Source organism: Sceloporus occidentalis, unplaced genomic scaffold, assembly GCF_023333645.1.
Source record: "Sceloporus occidentalis isolate IW3139 unplaced genomic scaffold, rSceOcc1.0.p SCAF_6, whole genome shotgun sequence".
NCBI classification, from domain to species: domain Eukaryota; kingdom Metazoa; phylum Chordata; class Lepidosauria; order Squamata; family Phrynosomatidae; genus Sceloporus; species Sceloporus occidentalis.
The window spans coordinates 104544842-104571166 of NW_028316986.1; the positions used below are offsets into that span (position 1 = coordinate 104544842).

Genomic DNA, 26325 nt, shown 5'->3' on the forward strand with positions numbered 1-26325 from the left:
GCGCGGGGATGTCATACATGCAGCGTGCCATTTGGATGTGGTGCGTGCGTAATGATGGTGCTGTCCACGTAAACTAGGGTTAGGGAGTGTGCGTTTGGTGCGCACTCCCAAACCCTAGAATTGGCACAAGTACGCCGCTTTATTGCGGTCTGTACCGTGCCATTGACTCTCAAACTGGCCCCAGTCTCACCTTTATACTAGTGTACTGGGTGTTCCCACTATCACTTATGTGGCGTACAGAAATGGGTAGCATAAAAAGAAATTCACAGTTGTTTAAAACTACAGTTGGCCCCCCACGTTTGGGGAGTTGATTTGATTACTTGCATATTTGATTCATATGTTCTCTAGAAATCTCTAGATCCTCCAACATGACTCTACAGCCAACTTTCACCATAGGTTGCAATTCAGGGCCTAGAGATTCCTAGAGGGAACATTTCTCTAGGCACTTATAGGTTCTCCAACACAATTATATGGTCAGCCCCTGGTGGATGGTAACCATAGAGTTGCACTGGAGGACCTAGAGATTCCTAGAGGTGTTCTCTCAGGTAAAATGTGGGAGGTACTTGTGGTTTTTTCACTTGCACAGGGGTCCTATTTCCCTAACCCCAGCAAATGTGGAGGGCATTGTTTTATTAGAAGATATAGGTATGTTCTCCTTTGAATATTGTTTACACTCTAAGTTCACAGTTGTTTTCACATACAGGGAATAGAGTTTGAAGATTTTAGTGGGTTTTTTTTCCTTTTCAAATAGGAGGATGCTAGCCTATGACCGCCGATCCGAACCACGAGTTGGTGAAAGAGTACCATATGTCATTGTGTATGGCATGCCAGGATTGCCTCTAATACAGTTGGTTAGGCGGCCCATTGAGGTTCTGCAGGATCCTAACCTGCGCCTGAATGCCACTTACTACATCACCAAGCAGATTCTTCCTCCATTGGCTAGAATCTTGTCACTTATTGGCATAGATGTTTTCAGTTGGTATCATGAACTACCAAGGGTAAGTGGGTAATAATAGTGGCTAGAATCCTGTTAGTAATATGTACATGCCTAAATCTCTTTTTGGATGTTGTACAAGGAACAAAATCTAAAGAATCCGCACAAGGCAGCTCTTGGGCATGAGGGTACTGCCACATGTGTTTAGGGCCAGGTGGAGGGAGAGGGAAGGCATTCACACTGTAGTTCCACAACTAGGGAAAGAGAATGAAGTTACCTGAAAGCTGTCTTCCAGGAGCTTGAAACTGCTGGGTAGAAGGGCAGAATGGCGAATGTCAAGTGTTATGCTCGGCTCGTTTGTGGCTGTGACTATGGAGAGAGAGAAAAGGTTTTTATCACCAAAAAATGTGATAAATCAACCAAAAAGGTATCTAGATCAGCAGAGAGCTTTGCCTCCAACACTTGGACAACTTTACACCTTTTTGTAGTATACATAAAACCTTAAGAGTTGGAAGGGATCACAGGGGCCATGTAGTCCATCCCTCTGCCATGTAGGAACACACACCTAAAGTGATGCAGGAAGAACATATGATATATATTCGTGTATAAGTTGACGCCATGTATAAGTCAAGGGCAGGTTTTGAGGCCAAAATTGGGGATTTTGATATGATTCCTAGATAAGTTGAGGGTATAATTTGGTTCTCAGTACCCTTCCTTCCTCTCCACAGCCCAGCTGTCCCTTTCGGAAACAGCCAAGCTGGGAAGGAAGCTTCAGAAGCTAGCCCTCCCTCTTCCTCCTCCTCTGCAGCTCGGCTGTGCCTTCAAGGGACAGGGGAAAAGGAGGGAGGAAGCCTCTGCCCCCAGGACTTTCCCCGATCCCAGTGTCCTCCAGCCTTTGCAGGACACAGGGACTAGGGAAAAGGAAGGAGGAAGCCTCTGCCCCCAGGACTTTCCCCGATCCCAGTGTCTTCCAACCTTTGCAGGACACAGGGACTGGGGAAAAGGAGGGAGGAAGCCTCTGCCCCCAGGACTTTCCCTGATCCTAGTGTCCTCCAGCCTCTGTAGGACACAGGGACCAGGGAAAAGGAGGGAGGAAGCCTCTGCCCCCAGGACTTTCCCCGATCCTAGTGTCCTCCAGCCTCTGTAGGACACAGGGACCAGGGAAAAGGAGGGAGGAATCATCTGCCCCCAGGACTTTCCCCGGCCCATCTGTCCCTTTGGGGGACAGCCGGAAGACAGCCGGGCTGCAGAAGAAGCTTGAGGGGCAAGCCTATTACCGTACTACCCCGTATATAAGTCTATCCAGGGTTTTTTGGGGTCACTTTTTCGGCAAAAATTTCTCGACTTATAGTCAAGTATATACAGTAGCTATATCTTGCACACCCTTCTTAGCCTTCCAGCATTTGGAACATAATGCCTTCTCCCTCTTCCAGCCATAGTGCAGCACTCTTTAAGGCTGAATAGACTAACAAAGATAGCCACTGGAAGCACACTTCCTTTCTTGCTCATTGACATATGTACAGTGGACCCTTGTTATACGCCGGGGTTTGGTTCCAAGATCCCCCGTGTATAACAAAATCCGTGTATGCTCAAGTCCCATTAAATATAATGACATAGCAAAATGGTGTCCCTTATAAAAAATGGAAAATCAAGGTAAATTTATACTTTTTTGGAACATTTTCAAACTGTGTATGCTTGAATCCGTGTATAAAAAATCCCTGTGTAAGAAGGGCTGACTGTAGATGGCATGGTGCAGTGTTGACGTCTGGTTTGGAAAATAATGCCCCGGCTACCTCTGATTGCCTCTTAGTCTAAAGGACTGAGACTGGCTGGAAGAGAGTGCTGTCATAAAACAAAATTGTCTTCCTTCCATTCTAATTTGAAGAACAGTATGTGAAGACTGACATGTTGATATATGCAGAACAGATTAAAATAATATACTAGTTGAGATTTACTTGTACATATGGGTATAGCTTGTGGAATATAGGATGCCAAGATCAAGAAAAACATTATGGATAAGTATAAATTTGGTGAAATGTATTCAGTAAAAATAAATCAAGAGTCTTAATCTTATCTTTTTCCCATAGATTCAGAAATCTGCCAGCACATCCCGCACTGAACACGACAACAGAAAAGGGACAATATCCCAATATTTCACCACTCTGCATTGTCCTGTATGTGATGAATTGACACAGCATGGGATTTGTAGTAAATGTAGGAGTCAGCCACAATGTGCAGTGGTGATTCTTAATCAAGAAATTCGAGAACTGGAGCTTAAACATGAACAGCTGGTGAAGGTAGGAAGAAAACCAGCAAAGAGATTAATACTCTGTCTTTATAATCCCGAATATATATAGAAAACAGTAAGCTTGAAAAATAAATACTTCCATGTCACTTTAAATTTTTAGTAAGTGGCCATAAACTTTTATTTACATTAAAACAAGGGTGATTCATTTGCAAATGGAACAACTCATCAGTGTTGACCACTTTCAGGAAAGCCAGGGAAATGGAAATTAGTCAAAGACCTACAAGGTAAGTCAGGGAAACTATGATTAAGATGTACAGTCGGCCCTCGCCTTACGCAGGGATCCGTTCCGGATCCCTCCGTGTAAGGCGAATTCCGCCTATGCTCAAGCCCCATTGGAAACAATGGGGCTTGTGCACGGCGGCACGGCAGTGCGGCGTGGTGCGTGTGCTCATTCAATTGAATGGGACGCGCCGCCCCTTCCGCCCTGCGTGCACCCCGTGGCTTGAGCGCGTAAGCTCAAGTCCGCGTAAAGCGCGCCCGCATATGACGTGGGCGCACTGTACTAATGTAAATGCATTTTTGAGATGCTGCTACAAGAGGAGTCAGTATTTGTGGCAGTTGAAATAGAGTAGTGTAAGGTAATGATCCACCTATAGTCTGTGGGCAAGATGCTGGGTCAAGGAGCCGCCAGGCAGAACAACGCCATCACATCAAAACCATCTTTTGCCTGCCCTCCCCCACCAAACATGGCCATTCACAGCAACAAGACATATGCTGTGACTTTCTGGAGGTACTGCAGATGTCCCAGAAGATGACATCCTAGGAAAAATAGCTGGATGCTTCTCCACACCTCCTCCTGCTAGCTGACCATGTTTGGGAGATTGTAGCAAATAAAAAAGTGGGTTGTGGGGAGAATTTGGTGAGTCCATGATTCTCATGTCTGCAGCAACCAGAAGAGTGATCTACGCAGCCATAATGCGGATTTCACACCTGCGTAAGACACTAACAGAATACAGTCCGTACTTTCAAAATCATATACTAGAATTATTGTTTCTTCATAGGCCTGTTACAGACTGCCAAAATAAAGCTGCTTCGGGTCTCTTTGGAGGTATGCTATTTAAATGATGCATGGGTCCTAAGAGTCCGGAGGTCGCGCCAAAGCCACACTCCATTCCTAAGCACTGGAGCGCAGCTTTGGTGCAGCTTCCGGATTCTTAGGATGCATGCATCATTTAAACAGCATACCTCCAAAGAGACCCGAAACAGCTTTATTTTGGCAGTCTGTAACAGGCCCTAGAAAAACAGAATAAAATGATCCTGCATTGTTTTATTACAGAAAAGAGACTGGCTCTTTGCAGCTGGATAATTTGTAAGTTCAGACAAACTAGAATCTGTTTCATTTCATTTGAAGATGTAAAGATTTTGACAGGCTCATTAAATTGTGGTTTATTAGACTCAGTAGCAGCTTGTAAACTCAAGTCCTGCCATGTTGGTACTGTTCTCAACAATAAAAATGAGGTTGGTTTTAAAATGAGACAACATATGCAGAACTGTGTTAATAAAAGGAAAGATATTTTAAATATTAAAGCGAGAGTTTCTTGCAAAACAGGATTTTAGATTGGTGGTGGTGGTGGTGATAACTGTCCTTGAGTTGGTGACCCTCAGGGTGATCCTGTGGGTGAATCTCTGTGTCCTCTCTGTTTGAGTCTAATCATCTGGCGTGTAGTCTTCCTTGCTTTCTAATGCTTTCCACCTCTCCTAGCATCATTGCTTGTTCTAGTGATTCATTTTTCCTTATGATGTGGCCAAAGTATGACAGCCTCAATTTAGTCATCCTGGCTTCCAGGGATAGTTGAGGCTTGATCTGTTCTAAAACCCATTTGCTTGTCTTCCTGGCTGTCCACGACATTCTCAGCACCACATCTGAAATGAGTTAATTTTCTTTCTATTGGCTTTTTTCACTGTCTAGCTGTCACATCCATATATGGTGATGGAGAATACAGTGGCTTGGATTATCCTCACTTTAGTGTTCACAACTATGTCTGAGTTATGTCAGTTGTTATATACATTTAAATGTAGTTATCGCTTTTCTTTGTTTCTATATAATGAAATTAGTTTTTAAAAAAGAACCAAGCTGTTCTGTCATTTATCATTGTTTGAAATTACTTCTGTTGAAGGTTCCAACTTTTAATTTTTTAATGTAGTTTCAAAACAATTGGGTTTTTTTACATAACAGTAAGTGTTCAAAGAAACCTATAATGAGTTTTGTGCTGCAAATATTCCAATTCAGTACTTGTGTAGTTTTAAATATGTCAAAACCTTTATGTAATGTAATGTAATGCAATCTATGGAAAGATTATGGGTTAGAATGGTCAAGGAAATAAAAATTATTCAGGGGAAAGCAAAATGAAATTTTCTTGGCAGCCTTGCTTATTAATGAAATATTTGAAATTATGCAAGGATAAAGCTGACTTTCGAAGTAGTTGGTTATCTGTGAGGTAGCTGGAGTTTGGAAAATATCAGTTTGTTATAGGCTTCTATCCAATAGTTGATTTGCCATAATGGAACACATTGCCTCTTGTACAAATCATTCTTGTGCAGTATGAGCAAGGCAACCAAATTTTTGACATTGCTAACTGAAATGCTCTAAGCAAGATGGTGCAGGAATTTAGTTCTGTTCTGAAACGTCCACCAACCCTCCACAGCAGTTTTTCCAAGGTGCTATGGGTGCGATTGGGATGACTAGAAGAAATCTGATGTCCTGACCTGTATGGGTACAACCATTTCCTGCAAAGGAAAACCAACATTGTCTTAAATGCCATTGTTAATGCTGACTAGAGTAAATGAGATTTACTTATGAATGATACTCACTATTCAACAATGATGGAATCATTCTACAGTGGTACCCCGGGTTACGAAATTAATTCGTTCCGCCGCCGCTTTCGTAACCCGGAAACTTTCGCTAGCCGAAAAGCCCATAGGCGCTAATAGCGAAAGCCGCAATTCCGTGTGAAATTGCGCCGAAAAGCACCAAATTTTTGTTCGTAACCCGAAATAACCTTCGTAACCCGGAAATGTTTTTTTCAATGGATTTTTTTCGTAACCCGGAAATTTCGTAAGGCGGCGCATTCGTATCCCGGGGTACCACTGTACTTTAGTCTGGACTAACCAACAGAAGCAAGTTATTGTGTACCATTTCCTATTCCTCTAACATCTTGGCCAAGATCATATATCAGGGCTACAGAGTGTAAATCTTCACATACAGTTACATGTTGATTGTTTTACACAACCCCTGTTTTGAGTGGCAGTGTTGTTGAATCAACTGCATAACTGAATGGATAGTGGCATCTTATGCACAACTCTGTTTCCATCTCCTTGAATGGAATACAGGCATCAGACAAAATCCTAGCATCATGTCTGTGACCCATGCAGACATAAGTCCAACATATGCCTGTGCATATTTTTTTTCTCTTTGCAGATGTTAGCATTGCAAAGCTCCTGTCACCACTGTCCCTCCTGCACACACACCCCTCAGCTGGTGGCAAACTTGGGGACAGCTAAGAAGCATCTGGCTGTGACTGTAGCCAGACACACAACAATGAAGTTCTATTTGGGGGGCTCCTAGCAGTCTTCTGGGAGTCCTGGAAGATGATGGCATTTCTGTATCAAGCTGTAGTCACACAGACAGATGCTTCTCACTTGTCTCCTGCTCTCCTCCACTGGCCATGAAGAGAGGTGCACAGGAAGGAGTCCTTTCTGTAATTTGCAATTTTCTTCTTTGGAGGTTTTCAAACAGAGGCTGGATGGCCATCTGTCAGGGATGCTTTGTTTCTGTGTTCCTGCATGGCAGGGGGTTGGACTGGATGGACCTTGTGGTTTCATCCAACTCTGATATGATGATTCTATGAAGAAATAGTTGCACCATAGCAGAATGATACTACTTCTTCGTGGCCTCTGTGAATCATACAAATGGGTTGTAGTGATGCTCGGAAAACTTCTGGAATCACCGGGCAAAGTTAAGTTTGCAACTTTTTGGCGGTAGCTCCGTCCATCCCTTATAAATCCCTTGCGTTCCCACTCTTTCCCCAGTTCCTTTTTTCCACCACGTTAGCTGCTTAGGAACTTCGCTGCTGGAATTCGCTTGTTTTTCTCAAAAAATCTCAACCTCGGCTTGCTTGACCATTCTTGATCTGAACCACACACACACACACACACACACACACACACACACACACAGTGTATTGTTGGTCATTCGGCACGTCTTACAACTTCAATTTAAGGATTTTGATTCAGCTCACGATGTCTCCGGCTCCGTTCAAGAAGTGCGACGTATGTGGTGGTAAGATCCCTGGACAGGATCCCCACTCTTCGTGCCTTCTCTGCCTCGGCAAGACCCACAATCCCAAGTCTTGTGCTCTTTGCAGGTTGCTGACTCCTCAGGCAAGAAAGAACCGCGACTCTAGCCTGAAGGCTGCCTTATACCAACAGGCTCTCCTGCCTCCGGCTCCACTTCGGCACCCACTGCCTCGGAGTTGGTACCAATGGCTGCTGGTTTTGTGGCCAGAGCTCCACTGAGCCAAGCGCCACTGTTATAACTGTCCCAGAAAGGGATGTTGGGTCCAAAGGAACACACCAGTCTAAGTCCAAGTCCAAGTCCTCCAAAAAGGACAAGACTAAGCATAAAGACTCGAGCTCCAAAAAAGATTCGGCCCATGATAAGGATACAAGCTCCCTTGCAGATTCAAGCTCAAAATCCTCCTCAGAAAAGAGGCAGAGGGCTTTAGATTCAGGAGAAGGTTCTCCTCATGGCTCTTTGAGGAAGAGGCCTCTGGATTTAGGAGATGGTTCTCCTCGTGGTTCTTCCCACTCCAAGAAGTCCAAGACCAAGGCTCCTGATGGCGCTCGATTGTCCTCCAAAGACCTTGCCGCCCCTTTCGTATCCAGATGGGACTCGTCGGTACCAGTTGAAGCAGATTCTCTTCAGACCTGTCAGATGTCTGTTTCGGCTTTGGTTGCTTCTCTGCCTGCCACATTGGTCTTTCACCAACTCTCCGAAGAGGAGGCCGACTGCCACTCGGTCACCTTGTCAGCGGTCTCCCACACCGGTCCCTTGGGTTCAGATCCATCACGTAGAGATTCACTAGCCTCCACGCTTCCTTCAGCAGGAAGACTCGGACTATTACTAAGACAGTGAGACAGACAGATATTTTGTCAGTCACGACGTTGTCCATCGTTGCTTGGGCCATAAATCCACTGTCCCACCAATGCCAAGATCCACTTTGCCACTGACGACAAAATCCACTTCATCACCAACTGCTCCAGTACCGTCTCCTGCCTCGGTTCTGAGACCTCGTTCCGCTGTGGCCACTGCTACGCAGACACTGCACTTGTCTTCTCAAGAGGTATGCGATGAAGATGCCTCTGAATCTGACAATGACGAGTTCCATCGTGGGGATCCTCGTGCATCACACATTGACTCAGGCTCTTCGGATGAGGTCTCCCCACATTCTCCTCAGGAGCTGTTCCAACTAGGTGCTTCATCTCCCACCAATGACATCCATACATTTGCAGAGCACATCATTAAAATGGGTAATGTGTTGGACTTAGAGATTACCCACACTGAAGATGATGCTGCCGACCCCGTTGAGAGACGGGTCCACGGCAAAGTCCCTATGCCAGCGTCCATCCCATTGTTGCCTTCACTAAAGAGGATAGCCAAACGGTCCTGGGATGCACCGGCTTCTGTGGCACCCACGACCAGGAAGATTGTACAGGATTTCTCCATCCCAGTCCTCTTGGCTGTTTGCACAACCCAAGCAGAACTCTGCCATCGTTGAGGGGTCTCAACAATCCTTCACGCTAAAGATGTCACCTGCTGACCGAGAGGCAAAGGAGGTTGACGGCCTAGCAAAAAAGGCCTACACTTCCTCTGTTCTGGGACTCAAGGTCGCCAATTACAATGCCTGTATGGGAGCATACATACAGTGCTTAATGGAGAGGATCTCTCCCATCATCCTGGACATCCCAGATTAATGTCAGGATATCCTGACTGAAATCAGAGATGAGGCTCATTCCATCGGGAGCTGGTTGATCACCTCAGCCCAACACTCCATGGATTGTTCAGCCAAGTCCATGGCAGCTGCCATTGCTCTAAGGAGACACGCTTGGCTCCATTCTCCACACTTGAACCCCAACGCAAAGGCCACCATCGAAGACGTGCCGTTCGACAATGCAGGTCTGTTCAACCGTGAGACTGACAAGCGCCTCAACTTTAAGTACCATATGAAGGCATGATTGCAAAATTGACATGGTTTACATAGGTCCTTCATGACCTAATATGTTGAAACATGTGCCTTATGACTTGAACATGTTGAAGTACTATTTATTGAAGTACTAAATACAACAAACACAGTGTTGGTTCAAAGAATTTTATTGTGTGGTTTAATAAACACAGCTTTATTTGAACCTAATTTTGGTGTCATGACACTCCCTCCACCACTGACCTAAGCTTGTCAGTCTAACCCATTTGTATGATTCGCAGAGACCACGAAGAAGGAGGACAGGTTGCATACCTGTAATGGTGTTTCTTCGAGTGGTCATCTGCGATTACATACAAATCCCGCCCGTCCTTCCCTCAGTGTCCTTCTCTACATTGGCTCATTCTCATGTTGCTTACGCTGCATAAATTTCGGAACTGGGGAAAGAGCAGGATCGCAGAGGATTTCTAAGGGATGGGCGAAGCTACTGCCAAAAAGTTGCAGTTAACTTTGCCCAGTGATTCCAGAAGTTTTCCAAGTAGCACTGCGCAGGCGCAGCACAACCCATTTGTATGTATTCGCAGATGACCACTCGAAGAAACACGGTTACAGGTGAGCAACCTGTCCATCTCATGCTTCCATAGAAGAACTTACCTATATGTAAGATACAAATAGGATTCCTGCCATTACGTCATTAATTTGGACTGAGAAAATTTAAGCATATAGTGCATACTTAGAAAAAAGTTCCACTGTGATCAGTGTTTCTTATTCCCAACTAATAGTTTATATAGTCAAGACTGTCCTTATGCCTAATTATGTTTTCCCTTCTTAAATGTAATTCGAACTCTTCTATTTTGTATACGTTTAGATCTGCAGGAATTGTACAGGTTGCTTGGATCGGCAGGTACCGTGTGTTTCATTGAACTGTCCAGTACTTTTCAAGGTCTCCAGAGTGAGCAGAGACTTATCAAAGGCGCCATATCTTCGCCAGCTACTTGATCAGTTTTAGATAACCTGTATTGCAGGATTCCAGGTGCTATTTTTTTCAATGTTTACCACTCTGACACTATCATGCATGGTCCTTCAATTTCATCTTGTTCAGGATTTTAATTGTTGACTTATTTTGAAAAAAATAATGAATGTTTGTCCTAAGTAAATTAAATACATTTCTTCATCTGTTAATAACTCTTTTTAAGATGTCAATTTTCTTCAATCTTCTGCCTTTTTAATGCAGATATTGGAATAACTGTATGTTAACATCTTGTAAATTCATTTCTGAAAAAGCATTTGCTTCTCAATGGACTTCCAAGTACTGAAATCCATTGGGAAAATTGTGTTTTATTAAACTGTCAGTATCAGGATGTGTGACTTATAGATATCTCATCTACTTTATAATTTTGTCTGAAGAATATTTTGTAAATACACTTTTTTACTTTTCAAACAACAGTAAAAATAATGTGCAATGAATTTTATACTGACACTTTTAAAATTTGTTGGGATATTTCCTCTTCAGTTTTGCTTGACTCCAGGTAGACTTGTTGTTTTTTGACCCGACTGTGCAAACAGTAGTATGTGTAGCATTTTTGAAGCATTTTCTAAAAACCACTGTCTTGCTTTAGTTATGAATTGGGGCATTGTGAGGAACTGTGCAAAGACATTTGTTATAAAACTGTGGGACTGTTGCAATACTTTAAATAAGAAATTTTATTCCATTTTTGCTTTTGTATAGACATTTCTATTGCTTCTAAATATGCTTAATATTTCATGTACTGTACAGTTAAAATTTATTTGCCATCATCTTGAGAAAATGTGTATTTAGGATATTTGTATAACTGTATAAAATAAAAAGGAATTATGTGGTCATGATTCATTTTTTTAAAATCGGAAATCATTTTGTTTTTAAAAATTAATGGAAATCATAGTAAAATTGAATAAAATCAAATAAATGTTCATTTCTAAACTAAACCTCACTGTAGTGCTTGTATTTGTTTTTGACAAGGCTGTCAAAAATAATCTAAAGCAGATTGTTCTTTAAAAGCTTTCTAGTGACTATTTGTGTATGCACCATTGCTGGGCAGTTCAAAAACTTGATAATATACAGACTTCCAGAAGCAGAAACAAATATTCTACCATTTAAGAACTTTTTAAAAAAATTCTCTGGACGAGATCTCTCACAAGATGTTGATGTATTATAAATGTTCTGCCCAGGCAGAACTATGGTTCATGACAACTTCCATAGGACTCACCTTCCTGTTGTACCCATCACTCCCTGTGATTTACTGGCAAACAGAGGGATGGGGGATGTGGGTGCCTGCCTAAACTATGCAAAAATATTATCCTGTGGAGGAGCCCCAGGCGGTTCAGGGCACTACTGTTGGTGTTCTGTAGCTGGCTATAAAGACATATCCAGATCCTTCTGCTCTCCACTGGCCACTAAGTTTTTGGTTGTGTGACGGAAGTTATGAATTTCTCTCTCTACAACACCAAAAAAGTTCAAGACACAGCCATAGCTTTCAGTTATGTTTCCTTATGTCAGTAATAGGATGCCAGCCAATATTTACCAGAGTATGCCTTAATGCTAACAGCTTGCCCCAACTACAGTAGACCCATTGATTCAAGTAAGTAAACGTGATAACTCTTACTCTTGGGTGGGTGTACTTTTGTCGGGACCAGCAATTAGATTTAGTTTTTTGTACGCTGAACACGCTTCTTGCAGAACAAAGTAAGACTGCCTGTTATTTTGGCAGGCCAGGAGGGTAATGGACAGAGTTCCAAGGTGACATGTTATCACTCGGTTGGATGGCAAATGCATTGGACTGCAATTGCCCAGCTGGCCTAACCAGGTCAGCCAGTGGTGAAGGATGAGGGAAATTATACACAATATTTTAATAATTTGGGGGATGAAACAAAGTTTGTGTACACCAAATTATAAGAAAGCAAAAGTGTCACTACCTCAGCCACTCATGTGGAAAATTTTAGAGTATTTCAGAATTCAGGATAAGGGACACTCAACCCGTAGTAGCTAAATCCTGTCTGTAGCACCTACCCAAGACAATACTATCATATAAAGGAGTTATATCCTACATTAAAATGTCAAAAGGCACCATTTCCCCAGACCCTTCCTGGAAGTCTGCTTTGGCAGCAGTGGCAGGGGTGTTGCAAGACAAATAGAGAAACTAATAATCACTCTAAGGAACAGATGAAGTAGTCAGAGGCTACATCCTCAAAGTAATATAAACAAGCAACTGTTTTCAAGCCTCCATACATTTCCATATAAAGGGCTACCCAAGTGAATGAAGGTCAACAAAAACATCTTTCTACACTCTTTCCAGAAAGTCTTTTTGCTGATGGAAAGACAAATCTGGATCTTTTATTGAATTGAAAGATTACAAGATACAGCATGTAAAGCTAAAGCAGTTTCCTTATCCTGTGGTATATTACAAACTCTACTGAGATAGTACTACTCAAAGTGGTGGCCCATAAACCACTGGTAGCCTATGAGCTATCAGGACCCTGTTCATGCTTTCCAAGAAATAAAAGAAATAGCAAAGCCAATGGCCACATACAGTGTATGTTACCAATCCCTGGCACATTAGAAACGCATTGCCATCCCTACACAAGAGAGCTTGAGAAGCACTGCACATCTCTGGATATTATTTAGACGTAAGGATCTTTATTTTATTTTTTTAATTTTCCTGTGAGTCAAACTGAATACCAGTTATGGGAGAAAAGCAGTTATATACATTAAATGTGATCCTGGATGTACTACATCAAGCACCTGCAAAGACATCCTTGTGATAGTCTCTGCAAATAAAAATCCTTTAAGTCTATGTTACTCCACTCAGTAAGTAGGCTCATAACAGAGCTAACTGTACAACTCAAGAAAGGCAGCAAAAATGCCACAGTCCCCTCACTCCAGAAGAAGGTACAAATAAATAGGAGGAAACAGTTTAGACAAAAACTGCAGTTAAATTAGCCATTTACACCCCCTCACTTCTTTCCTTACTAAACAAACTCACCTATTTGCTTACTTATAATTTCCCTCAATTTTCTGTACCATTTAGAAATTCAATAAACAAAACCATGAATAAAATTCACGCTGTCCACTCATGGATACTCATGGACCTGATTATCTGACACCCTAAGAACATGCTTATGACTCTTTTTAGTAAAGATATAGTTTATTGAAGAAAAATCACATTTTCTCAAACCCCTGTAAACACAAATAATCACTCTAGTTGCATTACAAAAAAACAACCCCACCAATGGACACACTTAAGAAAAGTAAAATAAAAATAAACCATTGATACCCAAGTCACACAGGCAATATTTAAGGCAAACATTACATTTGACAGTTAAAACAAAGTGCCAAAAGGTGCAAGTCAAAGTGCAGGGCTGATCTGCTTCATAATGCCAGTTTACTGAATTACAAACACACAAATACCAGGAATATATACACCACCAGGAAAGACTAAGTTTATAATTGCAGTAGGTTTTTGTTTTTTGTTTTTCTGCTTGACAAGAATGAGTAAAAAAACCACCCAAATTACCTTTATATAACAAACACCAATATTCTCCAAAACAGAAATCTTGGTGTGTTTTTATCATGCTTTCGATTTGACTGCTGAAAATGCTACTAATCAATGTATAATGTATTTTAGCCCAGAACCAAAAACAAAACAAAACAAAACAGGCTGATCAAAGGAATGTTGGATTTGTAGTTCTGCAAAAGCAGCTCTCCCTATTGCAGAGTAAATCTCGTCTGCCTATATAGAGTATTTACATAAAATGGTCGTAGACAAAAGAGAAATCTCAGAAGCTTCTCTTGAAACAGAGGCAACCCTCCTTTGAAATTCAGGGCTTGAAATACGAAAGGAGACACTGGCAGTCAAAGGAGAGAACTTATCCTTGTAGGCATATTCAAGCCCTTTCTGCATGTCTGGAGTAGCACTTTGGATCATGTTCTTATTAAAACTGGGAAAAAAATCTGCTTAAACACATTGATGTTCTGTTCATGTGGACATCAGGAACCAAACTTGTATTTGCGAGTTAAACCTATGAATAAGTGTACAAATGCAGTATACATTACTACAATGTGTCTCATCTTTTAAAAAGTACATTCTTATTTCACCAACTTTTAATATGAAATGCTTTATTCCAGAACACCCCTGTGAGGTAGTCGAATTATCATTTTAAACTGACTAATCTACAGGCATAGCTAATGATAGTCTTTCATTTTTTAAGTTCTAGTCTTTAATGTTTCACAATGAACATATTATATTGCCATTAAAATCTAAGGCCACTTAACAAGAATTCCACTGCGGCAACAGCAAAATATTTGTGCACAGATATCCCATACATTCAATTTTAAAATCCAGTACCATACCTGAAAACCACAAAGGGAATATAAAAGCATATTCTAAATTTCATGATCAAAACTAGTCTGCAAGGCACACATTCAGTTTTCTCTACATTCTACAGGAGATCATATATCTATCCATAGCTATATACAGATCACATATCTATAGATCATATATCTATCTATAGCTATATATGCATCATATATACATCATATATATAGATCATATATCCTCTACAGCAATTTCACATTAACCACCCACCTTTGCCAACCTGAGTGAAGGTCACTCCTAAGTTCAAACCTGTTCACCTCCATTACACCTGAGCATCAATCACCATTGTGATATTATGTTATAAATTATAAACAAAAAAATGTATTTGGTAAATCCCCATTTTCCACAATATGAAAATAAAATTTATGGCAAGACCTAGATTACAGCATTTCATGTCAGAAAGCAGCATACTACAATACCCTTTGCATTATCATTTGAATAAGACCATGTAGCAGCCTTACTCTTCTCCTAATAAAAGAAGAGGTTATAATAAACAACATCCTGCATGCTCTAGCAAGGGTAATGTCATCACATGGCACAATCAAGGGTAATTTTATAAAGGGAATCTTATATTCTGTAAGCAGGGACACCTGAGTGTAGGATAGACCAATATCTGGATTTTTCTTCCAAGGATGAACCCAACAAAATAAATATTCAGTATTATCTTGGATAAGAAGGAAGTGTTTGTGAATCAGTCTTGGAAGTAGTACAGAAACTGATGTTGATTATAAACAGCATGCAGAAATATATGGGAATAAGTAAACATGTTCATAAGCAAGAATGCCCTTGCTTTTCAAGGAATATACAAATGCCACTCTGAAACGCAGTTTTTAGAAGATGCAACAGCATCCAAGGGCATATGTTATCTAGATAGCCACATTAAGGTAGTGCTAGAAACTGAAATAACAACTAAAATAAAAGATGAGGACCACCCAGGCTGCTCCCAGAACTCAAGACCAAGCCTGTGCTTGTTCAAGTGGTTTTAAATCAAATGTAAACTGCCTTGGTGAAGGCTTAAGAAGCCGACGGTGACGTCAGCAGATGAATCCTTTCTGCAACACAAAATTACTTTACCATCACACAAGCTTGAGGAGTGATTACAGTATCAATATTACAGTATCAATTCTGCCTTATTTTTCTATTACCAACATGTTCATCCAGATGAGCTCCCCCACAATATTCCTCTATGGTACATGCTCAGACATGCTTTTAAACAAAGCAGCCTCAACTGGAATTTACCAAGCTTCTCACCGCTACAGTATTATCACGTTTATAGAATAGGAGTTAGACATCTTGCTGTAGAAGAGCCCCTTAGTCATTTTTACTTGAATTCTTTCGTCTTGGGGATCCAATAGAAAGCACAGGAGAAGAAGTGAACGTGTTTCCTGAAGAAGGATGGCTGGAAGTAGCCAGTGTAGACTCCCCTGGGATCTTCTTAGATGTTTCGATGACTGAATTCTGCTGAGTGTTATTCATTTCGATCACTTCAAAGTCTACTTCATTCCATTCTCTGCCATCTTCCCCGTCCTCCTCCTCAAGGTGAGAGTTGGACAATAATGCTTCCCGGAGTTTCCTGTCTCCAGTATCATTCAGCTTAGCATCACTGGGTGACGTAGCTAATTTATACAGGACAGGGAACAGCACTGCAGTCATGACTGATGCTCCCAGCGCAGTATACATGAGCACAGGGACAGTAGGATGGAATCCTTGAAGGAAGCCAACCACTGCTGGAATACACATTTCCCCCATAGCTGCACCCATCACAAACAATGCTGCTGATTTCCCTTGGATAGTGGTATACTGTTCAATCCAGGATATGCCACTTGGGAAGATGGTGGCCATTGATGCTCCATACACTGCCGAGCCAAGCCACAGAGAGATGGAGTGTGTATTGAACAGTGTCAGGAACAACGACGACACCGTGGAGCATATGATACTCAGGAGGATCATAGCCCCAGGATAAGAGCAGGCAGCCAAACAGATTGCCAATGCCCTGCAAGCTGCAAACGATCCCCAAAAGGCAGCATTCAACCCTGCTGCTTCACTTTCCTTCATGCCAACGTGGGTTTTTGCATAAGTAAAAATATAAGACCCATAGGTTACCTCTGCTCCAACATAAAAAAAAAAGAATATGGAGAGAATAATTATGAGGGCATAGTGGTATTTGGCAAACTTGTATTTCTGTGTGGAAAGTTTCCTTCTGTCCCTAACAGTCCTGGTCTTCCAATATAAAACAAAGAAAAACAATGCGACAAGCAAGAGGTAAGTGCCTATCACAGCATAAGACCACATCAAGTTCAAGGTGAAATGTAGCTTCTGTGATGACGTAAGAGCAGGAAGAGAATCCACAGCAGGCTGACTGTCATTGGTACCACCCTGGTGGGCCTGTGGATCCATAGTAGAGTCACCCAATGCCATCTTGGCCAGGATGGGAGCCACAAAAGCACCCAGTGCAAAACTGAAATGTAAAGCTTGCATATGTGGTCCTGCCTCTGTCCCCCATGTGTCCAAAGCAACAACATTGCCACCTGTAAGGCAAACAAACAAACAGTCACTCAATCAGAATCAGGTTTGCATGTAAAGAATGACTGGAAAAGTCCAAGAGTTAAAATAGACAAACTCAAAGGGAAGCAGAAACTTCCAACCAGCCTATTTTCTATTCTTGCTTCTCCTTCTCTTGTTGCCACCTATTCCCCATCACACCTGACAGCTGATCAGTATGTCTGAGGCTAGATTCAAAGTGGACCACAGAAATGTAGTGCTTTAGGCTTACACTGGAGACATTAGCAAAAGATTTTTGATTCGAGCTTATAAAATATACACTATTAAATATGCGGCTTACATATAAAATGCAAAATTGCTTCAATTAAAACAATTACACTTAGAGCAGCAATTATGTAAGAACCAGAGTAGAGAAGAACAAAGGAATGGAGGCAGACAAGTTACTGATGTTAAATAAAGAAACCAAAAATATGCTAAGGATTCAACAGGGAGAATAATGTGGCAAACTTAAAATGCAAAGGACAAAAGGCTAGACAACACATACGGCTGAATGAGAGTAGACAACGCACAGATGGAAAATCAGAAAGGAAGGAAGGCAGGCAGGCAGGCAGACAGGAAGAAACTGGAGTGCATCTGTTTAGTAGTTTCAAAGGAAAGAGGGTGTTAATGGGAGCTTGACATGTTGTAGGTCTCTGTTTGAAGTCCGTTGTAGTGAGGCAGTACCCTTAGGAGGGAGGGCTGAAGGGGCTGATGAGGGTCAGGTGGAGCGAGAAAGAGGGGAGGCGGAGCAAGGGGCAGGTGGAGTCAAGCCCGGGGAGATAAGAGGAGGAGAGAGGCGGCCGGGAGGAGGAACACGTGGCGGAAGAGGAGGCCGGGGAGTAGCGGTCGGAGAAGGGAAAGCGGAGGTAAAGAGAAGGGCCCTGAGAGACGGGAGCCCAGCGATACTTCAGGCCAGGTCTGGGGGACGGAGAAAGGGACCCCATGAGGAAGTGTCCCTGCGGGACCCAAGGATAGAGGGCGAGTTCCCATTCCCGGACGCGGAGACTTGGGCCACTGGGCGCGATTGGAAGAGGCTTGGTGGGACCCTAGAGGAGAACAGTGGCAGACGGGTCCAGAGCCCCGAGAGAGGGAGAAGGCTGACCTCGAGCCATTGGAGAAACATTCCGGGGGACGAGTGGCTCAGAGGGGACGAGACGCCGAGGAAGACGCCTAAGGACTAGGGCAGCGGAATTCATCTGGTGGGGAACGTGGAGGGTGAAGGGAAGGCCTGGAGCGGCCCTGTTGTGTAGTTGAAGACACCGGGTTGGAAACTGTTATTAAAAGTTGAGTTTGTCTGCAACGTGCGTGCAAGTTTGTTTCCACCCTTGGGGCGGAACGAGGGAGGAGGAGACTAGGAGGGCCCTCGAGATGCAGCCAGCCAACCCAGCCCCGCCCACATCCGTTTTTTCTGCTTCTATCATCTAGCAGGGGGAAAACAGGAGACTTACAAAGTCCTTTCAGACTCTTAACTTTTTCACATTATCAGGGTTTTCACCCCCTTGGGGAACAAGGACTTTCCCTAGAAGCCATGGCTACCTAGAACTGAATATAACAAACAGGAAAATGGGAATGAAAGAAAGAAAGACCAGAGCTAAATGCAGGAAGGGAGATGAAAAAAGGCCAGCCAACTAGAATTAAAGGCGTACTTCTAATACCTAGCCACCAAGTAAAGAAGGCCCTACTCTATTAGTGAAAGCAAATAGCAACTGAATTTATTATACAGTCTTTCTTCTAAAACATTGTGTTTCAGAGGGATTTATCTAAAAACAAGCAAGGGAATAAAAAGATTGATCTTTATTGTTGGTGCAGCATGTAAGATTGAATGGGAGCTACAATGGTCCTTCAACATGGTGCCCTTGACATTCCACACACAATGTAGTTATTATAGGTGTTCCAGGTTACCATATGACATTTATGGCAACCCAGTCATAGGCAAGATTTATTCAGAGGTGGTTTGCCATTGCCTTCATCTGAAGGTGACAGAGTGTGACTTACCCAAGGTCATCCAGTCAGTTTCTGTGGCTTACTGGGGATTTAAACCTGGTCTCCCAAAGTCCTGTAGTGTGTAACTAGTGGGTGGAATAGTTTCCAACCAATTGATGAAGCAGTTTCTTTGAAGCCTGGCCATGAAGTTCCAAATGTACTGATTTCACTGTGATTCAGGATTTTGACAGCTCAAATGTAATGACTTCATGGCCATCTACCAGCAACAGTGACACTTGAAGGAGCTTAACGTTTGCTTTCATCTCACAGGATGCCAAATGTAACTCTTTGTTATTGCATAAGGGGCATCCTATACTCAGGTCTCCTCCTGGGTATCCTCTTCTTTTCAAAAGACTCAGTGAACCTGTATGTGCACAATCAGCTGCCTCAGAACCCCAAAGAGCCACAATACTTAGTTATGTGTAATCTCCCCCCCCCCCAAACAAATAACAAAACAAAAGAATGAAAGGAACAATGGCACACAACTGAGTGGCATGTATAGTTTGCCCTTTGGCTGAAATAAGCAGGATGCAAGTTCAAGAGCTCTGGATGCATGGTGCAATGCACTTATCATTAAAATGCCAGCAAGTCAGTAAAGCAATTTACATTTAAGGGATTCAAAACACTCCTCATTCAATAACACTTAATATAACAGACAGACTGCTGCCAAAAAAGCAGTTGCTGCTGTTGGTTCTTTTACCTGTATCCAGGACTCCCATTGAAAAACCAATGACAGACATCATGGCTGTGAGCAAGAGTGCTGTCTTACACCATGGGATGGCATACAGGCCCATGGCTGTTGCCAGCATAGACAAGCCTATAAAGTAGAGATATTTAAGAATTAATGATTTGTAAAATAGCTAGCTACATTTCCAGACTTAGCTTTTTGTACAAAAAGTCCACAAAAACAGTTTCACTAGATTTGTTGCTCATGGTCTTTGTGTGTGTATATGCCTTCAAGTCACTTGTTGACTTATCGTTACCCCAGGAATTTTACAGTTTTCTTAAGCAATAAACCATCAGAGGTGGTTTGGCATTACATGGTCTTTACTGAATTACCAGAACAAAACAAAACAAAACAAAAACCCCAAACCTCAATTTTTATTAATACAGGTTGAGTATCCCTTATCAAGAATTCTGAAATCCAATACTACATTCTGACCTCAGAAGCATGCACAGGCTTCAGTCTTGCACACAGTCCCAGTGGGCATGCATAAAACTGTACTGTTCACCTCCCAAAAGAAGAAAGCTGAAAGTGTACAAAAGCATTTCCTTCAGCACAAAATTTCTAACAGCACAGAAAATATATTAGCAAAGATCCTGCACTGTCAAATATAACTATGGTAAAAAAGCACCATTATCTTAGTTATGTCTGATGATGCCACCCCTTCTAAAAACCTATCTTCTCAGTCTGGCAGCACCTCAACCAAAAGGTTTCCAAGGCACTGCAGATCAGAGTTCTGGGAAATGATGCCAGCACTCTCCTAGTCACAGAGCACATCAAGAACAGGGAGCTGGAGAGACCTCTTGGGGTCCTGCTATAACTGCTTCTCCCAAGTTTAGGAGAGACTACTGCAGATGTCATTTCCCAGTGCCCTGATCTGGAACATTATGCACAGCCTTTGGGTGAGGGGAGGGAGTGCTGCCTTTTGAGGGTCACATTTGGCCATTAACAATGTGAATTCCTAGCATTTACAAGATGGTATGTCCAGCTTACAGTCTCATAACTGCTGAGCTGGATGCCAACCTCTGTGTGCACAAACAAAGGAATACAACAACTTGGATGAAACCCTATAGGGCTATTTTTCTAAAAACACTTGGAAAGATTAAGCTAAACAAATTCATTTCAAGAGTGCCACGTGAAGCTCTGCATGTTTGACGAGTCTCTGACAGAAAGACATTTGACAGGGAAAGTATGGAAAATCTCTGGTTGCCTGTGCATCTTTATTGTCACACAACTGACTGTTTGGGCTACAGGGTAAGTCATGCATTGTATTAGGGCTGGATTTAATGACATTTGACTTTACTGCTGGTGGCCCCCCAAGGAATAAAGAGCTAGACAGTGTGCATGATGCATCTATCAAAGTAGACCTTATCCTTTCATATTATAGGGACATTGGAGAATTGGGTTTGATAACATTTATTCAAGCAAATCAGCCTAAATTACATGCCCTAGACTAATGTGGATAATAATACAATTACCTTCCAAAGTTTGTTTTCTTTCCAGCTTTCTTATAATGTACAGTACTGTTCTTTGTTAGAAAGGCTTGTACAAATACTTGCACAGTATAAGGGCTTGTATTACAGGGGTAAATCTGTACAAAATGCATATTTTTGAGAAAAATGCAGAACAATTGTGTTTTCTTTTAATCCACAGAAAACAGGATGGAAGACACTTAAGAGTAAGCCCATGTGAAATTGTTAACAGACTCATCCCTATAATGGACATTTCTGTATGAACTAAAATACTACCAATCAGGAGTTTGCCATAAAAGAGTAAAGGGAGGGTGACTGAATCCAGGCTCTTGCCCATTTCCCCTCTTGATCTGCCAATGTAGGAGTTCAACTTCATGCATCAGGCTATAAGCACCTATCCTGGCTGTTATGCCATACACCATATATTAGTACTTGCAATTACCCATCCAGACAGGGAAACATATACAGCCCCTATTACAACGATATATAACACAAATGTTCAATTCTGTGTACTTACCTAAGAGGACATGGGCATTCATGCAGTCAACAAGTATTCCACCAATCAAAGAACCAACAAAATACCCCGATGAACGACCCACAAAGATGAAAGAGATCTGACTGACGTTTTTGTTCACATTTGCAGCCAGGTCTGGAAAAGTGGGCCCTAGGATAGCAATGGCCATACCCTGGAAAGCAAGTCAAACTGTGGTTAACCAAGCCAAAGCTGGCATAAGACATGTTGCTCAGGCAGAGGAGGACGTTGCGCACCATCCCTCCCGCACAAATCAAGGTACTTACTACTGAATCCAAAGTATTTGATGCAAAATAAATAAATCAATAATTCCTACAAACACTTCTCTCCCTCCACAACATTAAAAAAGCTACTAAAATTAATAACTAAGAATTTGCTGCCTTTATTCATGATACCCACATTTTGCTACCTGATGGTGCAATAATGAAATATACACCTGCTAGTATTAAAAACATTTGCACACAAAAATGATAGAAAATAGAGTATTTGGCTGACACTTCAGATGACCCAATAGATGCTTATTTAAAAGAGAGCGCTGTAAAATTAATGAACACTGTAAAGATTGTGCTTTGCGTAATACATAACAACAACTCATTAGGAAAGGCTTGTAACACTATAGTCTTGTAAGGTTTATAACTAGAAAGAAATCAGTAAAACAATTTAAATTATTCATCATTATTTTGTTCACTTACATTTGCATCCCCCTAGGAAAAGAAGACCTATCACAACTGGATCTTAAGGCACCTTGTTATTATCGGTATTAAAACAGATAAAAGCATGACAGGTGAGTATGCTTTGAGAGTTCCTGCATGGCAGAATGGGGTTGGACTGGATGGCCCTTGTGGTCTCTTCCAACTCTATGATTCTATGATTAAAGCAAAATGAGGCCAATTCTGCACCAACTGGTGTTAAGAGGCCTGCCATCTTTGCTTCTGGGGAGCCCATATTGTCATCATAGCTAGTAGCCGTTTGACAAACTTCTCATCCACTAATTTATCTAATCCCATTGTGTACTGCTAGCCATCATCATATTTATTTATTAGTTTATTTATTTCAAGGGTTTCTATCCCGCCTTTCTTCCACAATGGGATTTTTAATCGGAAATGTTTCCTTTCTTTACAGCATTGTTATTGCATTTTAATATTTTATCCTGCAAATTATGCCAAGGACTATAAATCCTAACACTTCACTGTAGGGAGGAGGAAGTGGGGCGGGGGGGGGGGGCGTCTTTTACTAACAAACTGCTTTTTCACTCCATGGAAGCATCCAGAAAAGGTTTCTGTGTACCCTGAGGAAGCCGTTTCCATGGGTCTCTTCCAGGAACCAAGTTTCCTTGATTTCACCTGTGTGCTTTCTTGCACCTGCCGGCTGTCACTCGCACAGCGTTTTCAAGAAGAGGCTCCATGCCAAGACTCCTCCTTGCCCCCAGCTCTTCCACCGCTCTAAATGAGGGTTCATCTACACTGCAGGGAGAGCCAGTGTGGCACAGTGGTTTGAGTGCTGGACTAGGACTCTGGAGACCAGGATGTGATTCTCTGCTCAGCCATGGAAACCCAAGAGATCCTGCCAAGAAGACCCCATGACAGGGTCACCCTGTGTGTGTGCTGCTGTGTGCCTTCAAGCCTTTCCAGCTTAAGGCAACCCTAAGGTGAACCTATCATGGAGTTTTCTTGGCAAGTTTCTTCATACAAGGTTGTCTTGACTGGGCAATCTTGTGTGAGTCACGCAGTCCCAGACCCAGAAAACCCCACAACAGGCTCGCCTTAGGGTTGCCATAATTTGGAGATGCTTCGAGGCACACAAGAACTACTACTACTACACTGTTGAAATAGGATCTACGGTGATCCTAAAGTGTGGTTTGAGTGTTGGATTAGGGCTCTGGAGACAATGCTCAAATCCCAGCTTGGCCATGAAAACCCACTGGGTGGCCTTGGGCAAATCACACTCTCTCAGCCTCAGAGGATGGCAGTGGCGAACCACCTCTGATGAAACATGCCAACCCATGATAGGTTCACCTTAGGGTTGCCCTAAGTCTGAATGCTTGAATAGGCGCCTGAAGGCCCAGAAGACACACAAGGGGACTCTATCATGGGTTTTACTTGGCAAGATTTGTCCAGTGGCTTTGCACTGCCTTCCCCTGAGGAGGCTGAGAGAGTGTGACTTGCCAAGGTCCCCCAGTGGGTTTCACGGCCAAACTAGGAGTCTGGTCTGCAGAGCTGTTGGTTCACTGGATAAAGCAGTTCGGCTTTTACCTACTGCCCCTTTCACTTCTCTGACCTCGTCCTAAAGAGCCCTTGGAAGTGTAGTTTTGCAAGGCCAGGGGGCCAGACCTCCTAACCATTGAGGAGGAGGAGGAGGAGGAGGAGGAGGACAGGCACCGCAAAACACGGGGCACTCGAGAGAAAGAAAGGCTAAAAGCTCTCACAGAAATAGAAATGGAGGATGCCAGAGAAGGCCGAAATAGAGGCCTTGGTCCTGGGAAGAGGAGACTGAGTAGGCGGCAGGGAAGGAAGGAAGGCGAAGAAGGCTCCTGATCCCTGCTCCTACTCCCAGCCCTGTGAGGGCCTTGCGAAACTACAAGTCCCAGGGCTCCAGCTGCCTATGAGGCCCAAAGCCCCGTTTGAGAGGGCTGCTGGGAAACCCTTTAAAGCCGTTGAGGCCGCGGGGCTAGAGTTATCTTAGGCTGGCTTTAAGCTGTTCCTCCTGGTACTCCGTCTGCCACAGACGGCCTTCCTTTCTATTTGGACCATTCGTATTTAATGGACTGCTGGCTAAAGCCGGCCATGGAGTGAAGGCCCTGGAAGATGTCCCTACGGAGAACAAAGCAGTCAGAGCTGAGAAGAACAACGGGGTTATTAAGCGGCATAAATAAAGTTTAATGATGTATTATTACGCTTTAATGTTAATGATTATTATTATTATTACTACTCTGGAGAGAGAGAGAGAGAGAGAGATCTGGCGCTGCCACAAATGGACTACACTTCCCAGGGTTCCCTAGCGGTTAAAGCGCTTTCGAAGCGGAGTATCCGCGCAGTGCGCATGCGCCCCTGAGGCTGCTTACCAGGCCCAGGAAAGCGGCGCAAAGGACGGCCGAGGTGAGCCACATGAGCCCGCGGCGAAGCGGGGACGGAGGGGGCGCTGCTTCTCCTGCTCCTCGCCTTCGCCCTGGGCCGCCTCCGCCAGCCACCCTGACCTCCGAAGAAAGCAGCGCTTCCCTTCCTTCTCCTCCGGAGGGCTCCTTCCCCTCAGCGCCCTCCTTAAATCCTCCTCCTTCATCTTCTTCCTCGTCGCCGCCATTTTCTCCTTCTCCTTCTTCTTCTTCTTCTTCAACGCGGGCGAAGCGGACCTGCTTCCTCCGCTCCCCCGCCGCCATAGCTCTGTTGTGGCACCACGTGGCCACCTCCAAGACTACAACTCCCAGAAACCTCTGCGGCGGGAAACGCCTCCAAACCCTAGCCATTGGATGCTTTCCCCACACCCACCGTTTGCGTCACAGATCCTCTTTAAGCTCCCATTGGTTAAAAAACCGTTAGGGTTGTTTTCTTCCCTCGCTCTCGCCGGTGATTGGTCCTTCACTGGAGCGGGCTTTGCCCACACTCAAAATGGCCTCCCCGGGCTGCGCGAGGAGGGGGCGGGGCTTCTTTGACAGTTGGGTCGGGAAACCGTTATAAAGGGAGAGAGAGCGAGCGAGAGAGCAGGGGAAATGCCACCCTCATATTACAAAGACTGATTCTACACTGGAGAGATAATCCGATTTGGCACCGCTTTAATTGCCCTGCTGGCTCAAGGCTATGGAATCCTGGGAACTGGAGTTTGTTGTGGGCCCAGAGCGGAGCTGCCTTTCTCCTGGAAATCCTTGATGGGCTGTTATCCAATCTGTGGCCCAAAACACACTGCGGAAATAATCCAGCTGAGACCGCTTTAACTGCCCTGGCTCAGTGCTGCTAGGGAATCCTGGGAGTTGGAGTTTATAGTGGCAGGAGAAGGATAAAAGTCTCACAAAAACCCCGCTCCCAGAATGGCCTAGCATTGAGCCCGGGCGGTTAAAGCGCTATCGAAGTGGGTTATCCCTGCAGTGTGTCTTAGAGCGATGTGCGCAATACGGCCCCTTGTGCCCCGTCCTTCCCTGAATGCAGCTTGGGCATCTGGCATTTCACACTCCAAATGCGGTCAAAGTCATCTTCCTCAGCATCACTTTCTTTGCACTAGAGCAGCGTTCTCAA

General features: G+C 43.3%; 2 protein-coding genes across 3 annotated transcripts in view; one reads left to right on the top strand and one right to left on the bottom strand.

The window, feature by feature from the left end:
- The window catches only part of REV3L (REV3 like, DNA directed polymerase zeta catalytic subunit), a 119836-nt gene extending 108432 nt beyond the window's left edge, over positions 1–11404 (top strand). Inside the window, exons 30-32 of one of the 2 annotated variants that reach the window (XM_089530559.1) lie at positions 752–998; positions 3022–3231; positions 10308–11404. In XM_089530559.1, the coding sequence (XP_089386685.1) occupies positions 752–998; positions 3022–3231; positions 10308–10448 (598 nt within the window). In that variant the 3' untranslated portion in view covers positions 10449–11404. Of the gene's footprint in view, positions 1–751; positions 999–3021; positions 3232–10307 lie in introns of those variants that run through there. The other variant, XM_089530560.1, reaches the window with a different exon arrangement.
- A 1417-nt stretch (positions 11405–12821) lies between these two features.
- On the bottom strand, positions 12822–25657 carry SLC60A2 (solute carrier family 60 member 2). Its single transcript, XM_089530562.1, has 4 exons — positions 25164–25657; positions 22088–22256; positions 20075–20191; positions 12822–17378 (listed from the first exon to the last, which is right to left on the bottom strand). Exons 1-4 carry the CDS (start codon positions 25560–25562, stop codon positions 16162–16164), a joined length of 1902 nt encoding a protein of 633 aa, XP_089386688.1. The 5' UTR covers positions 25563–25657; the 3' UTR covers positions 12822–16161.
- Positions 25658–26325: the final 668 nt, after the last annotated feature.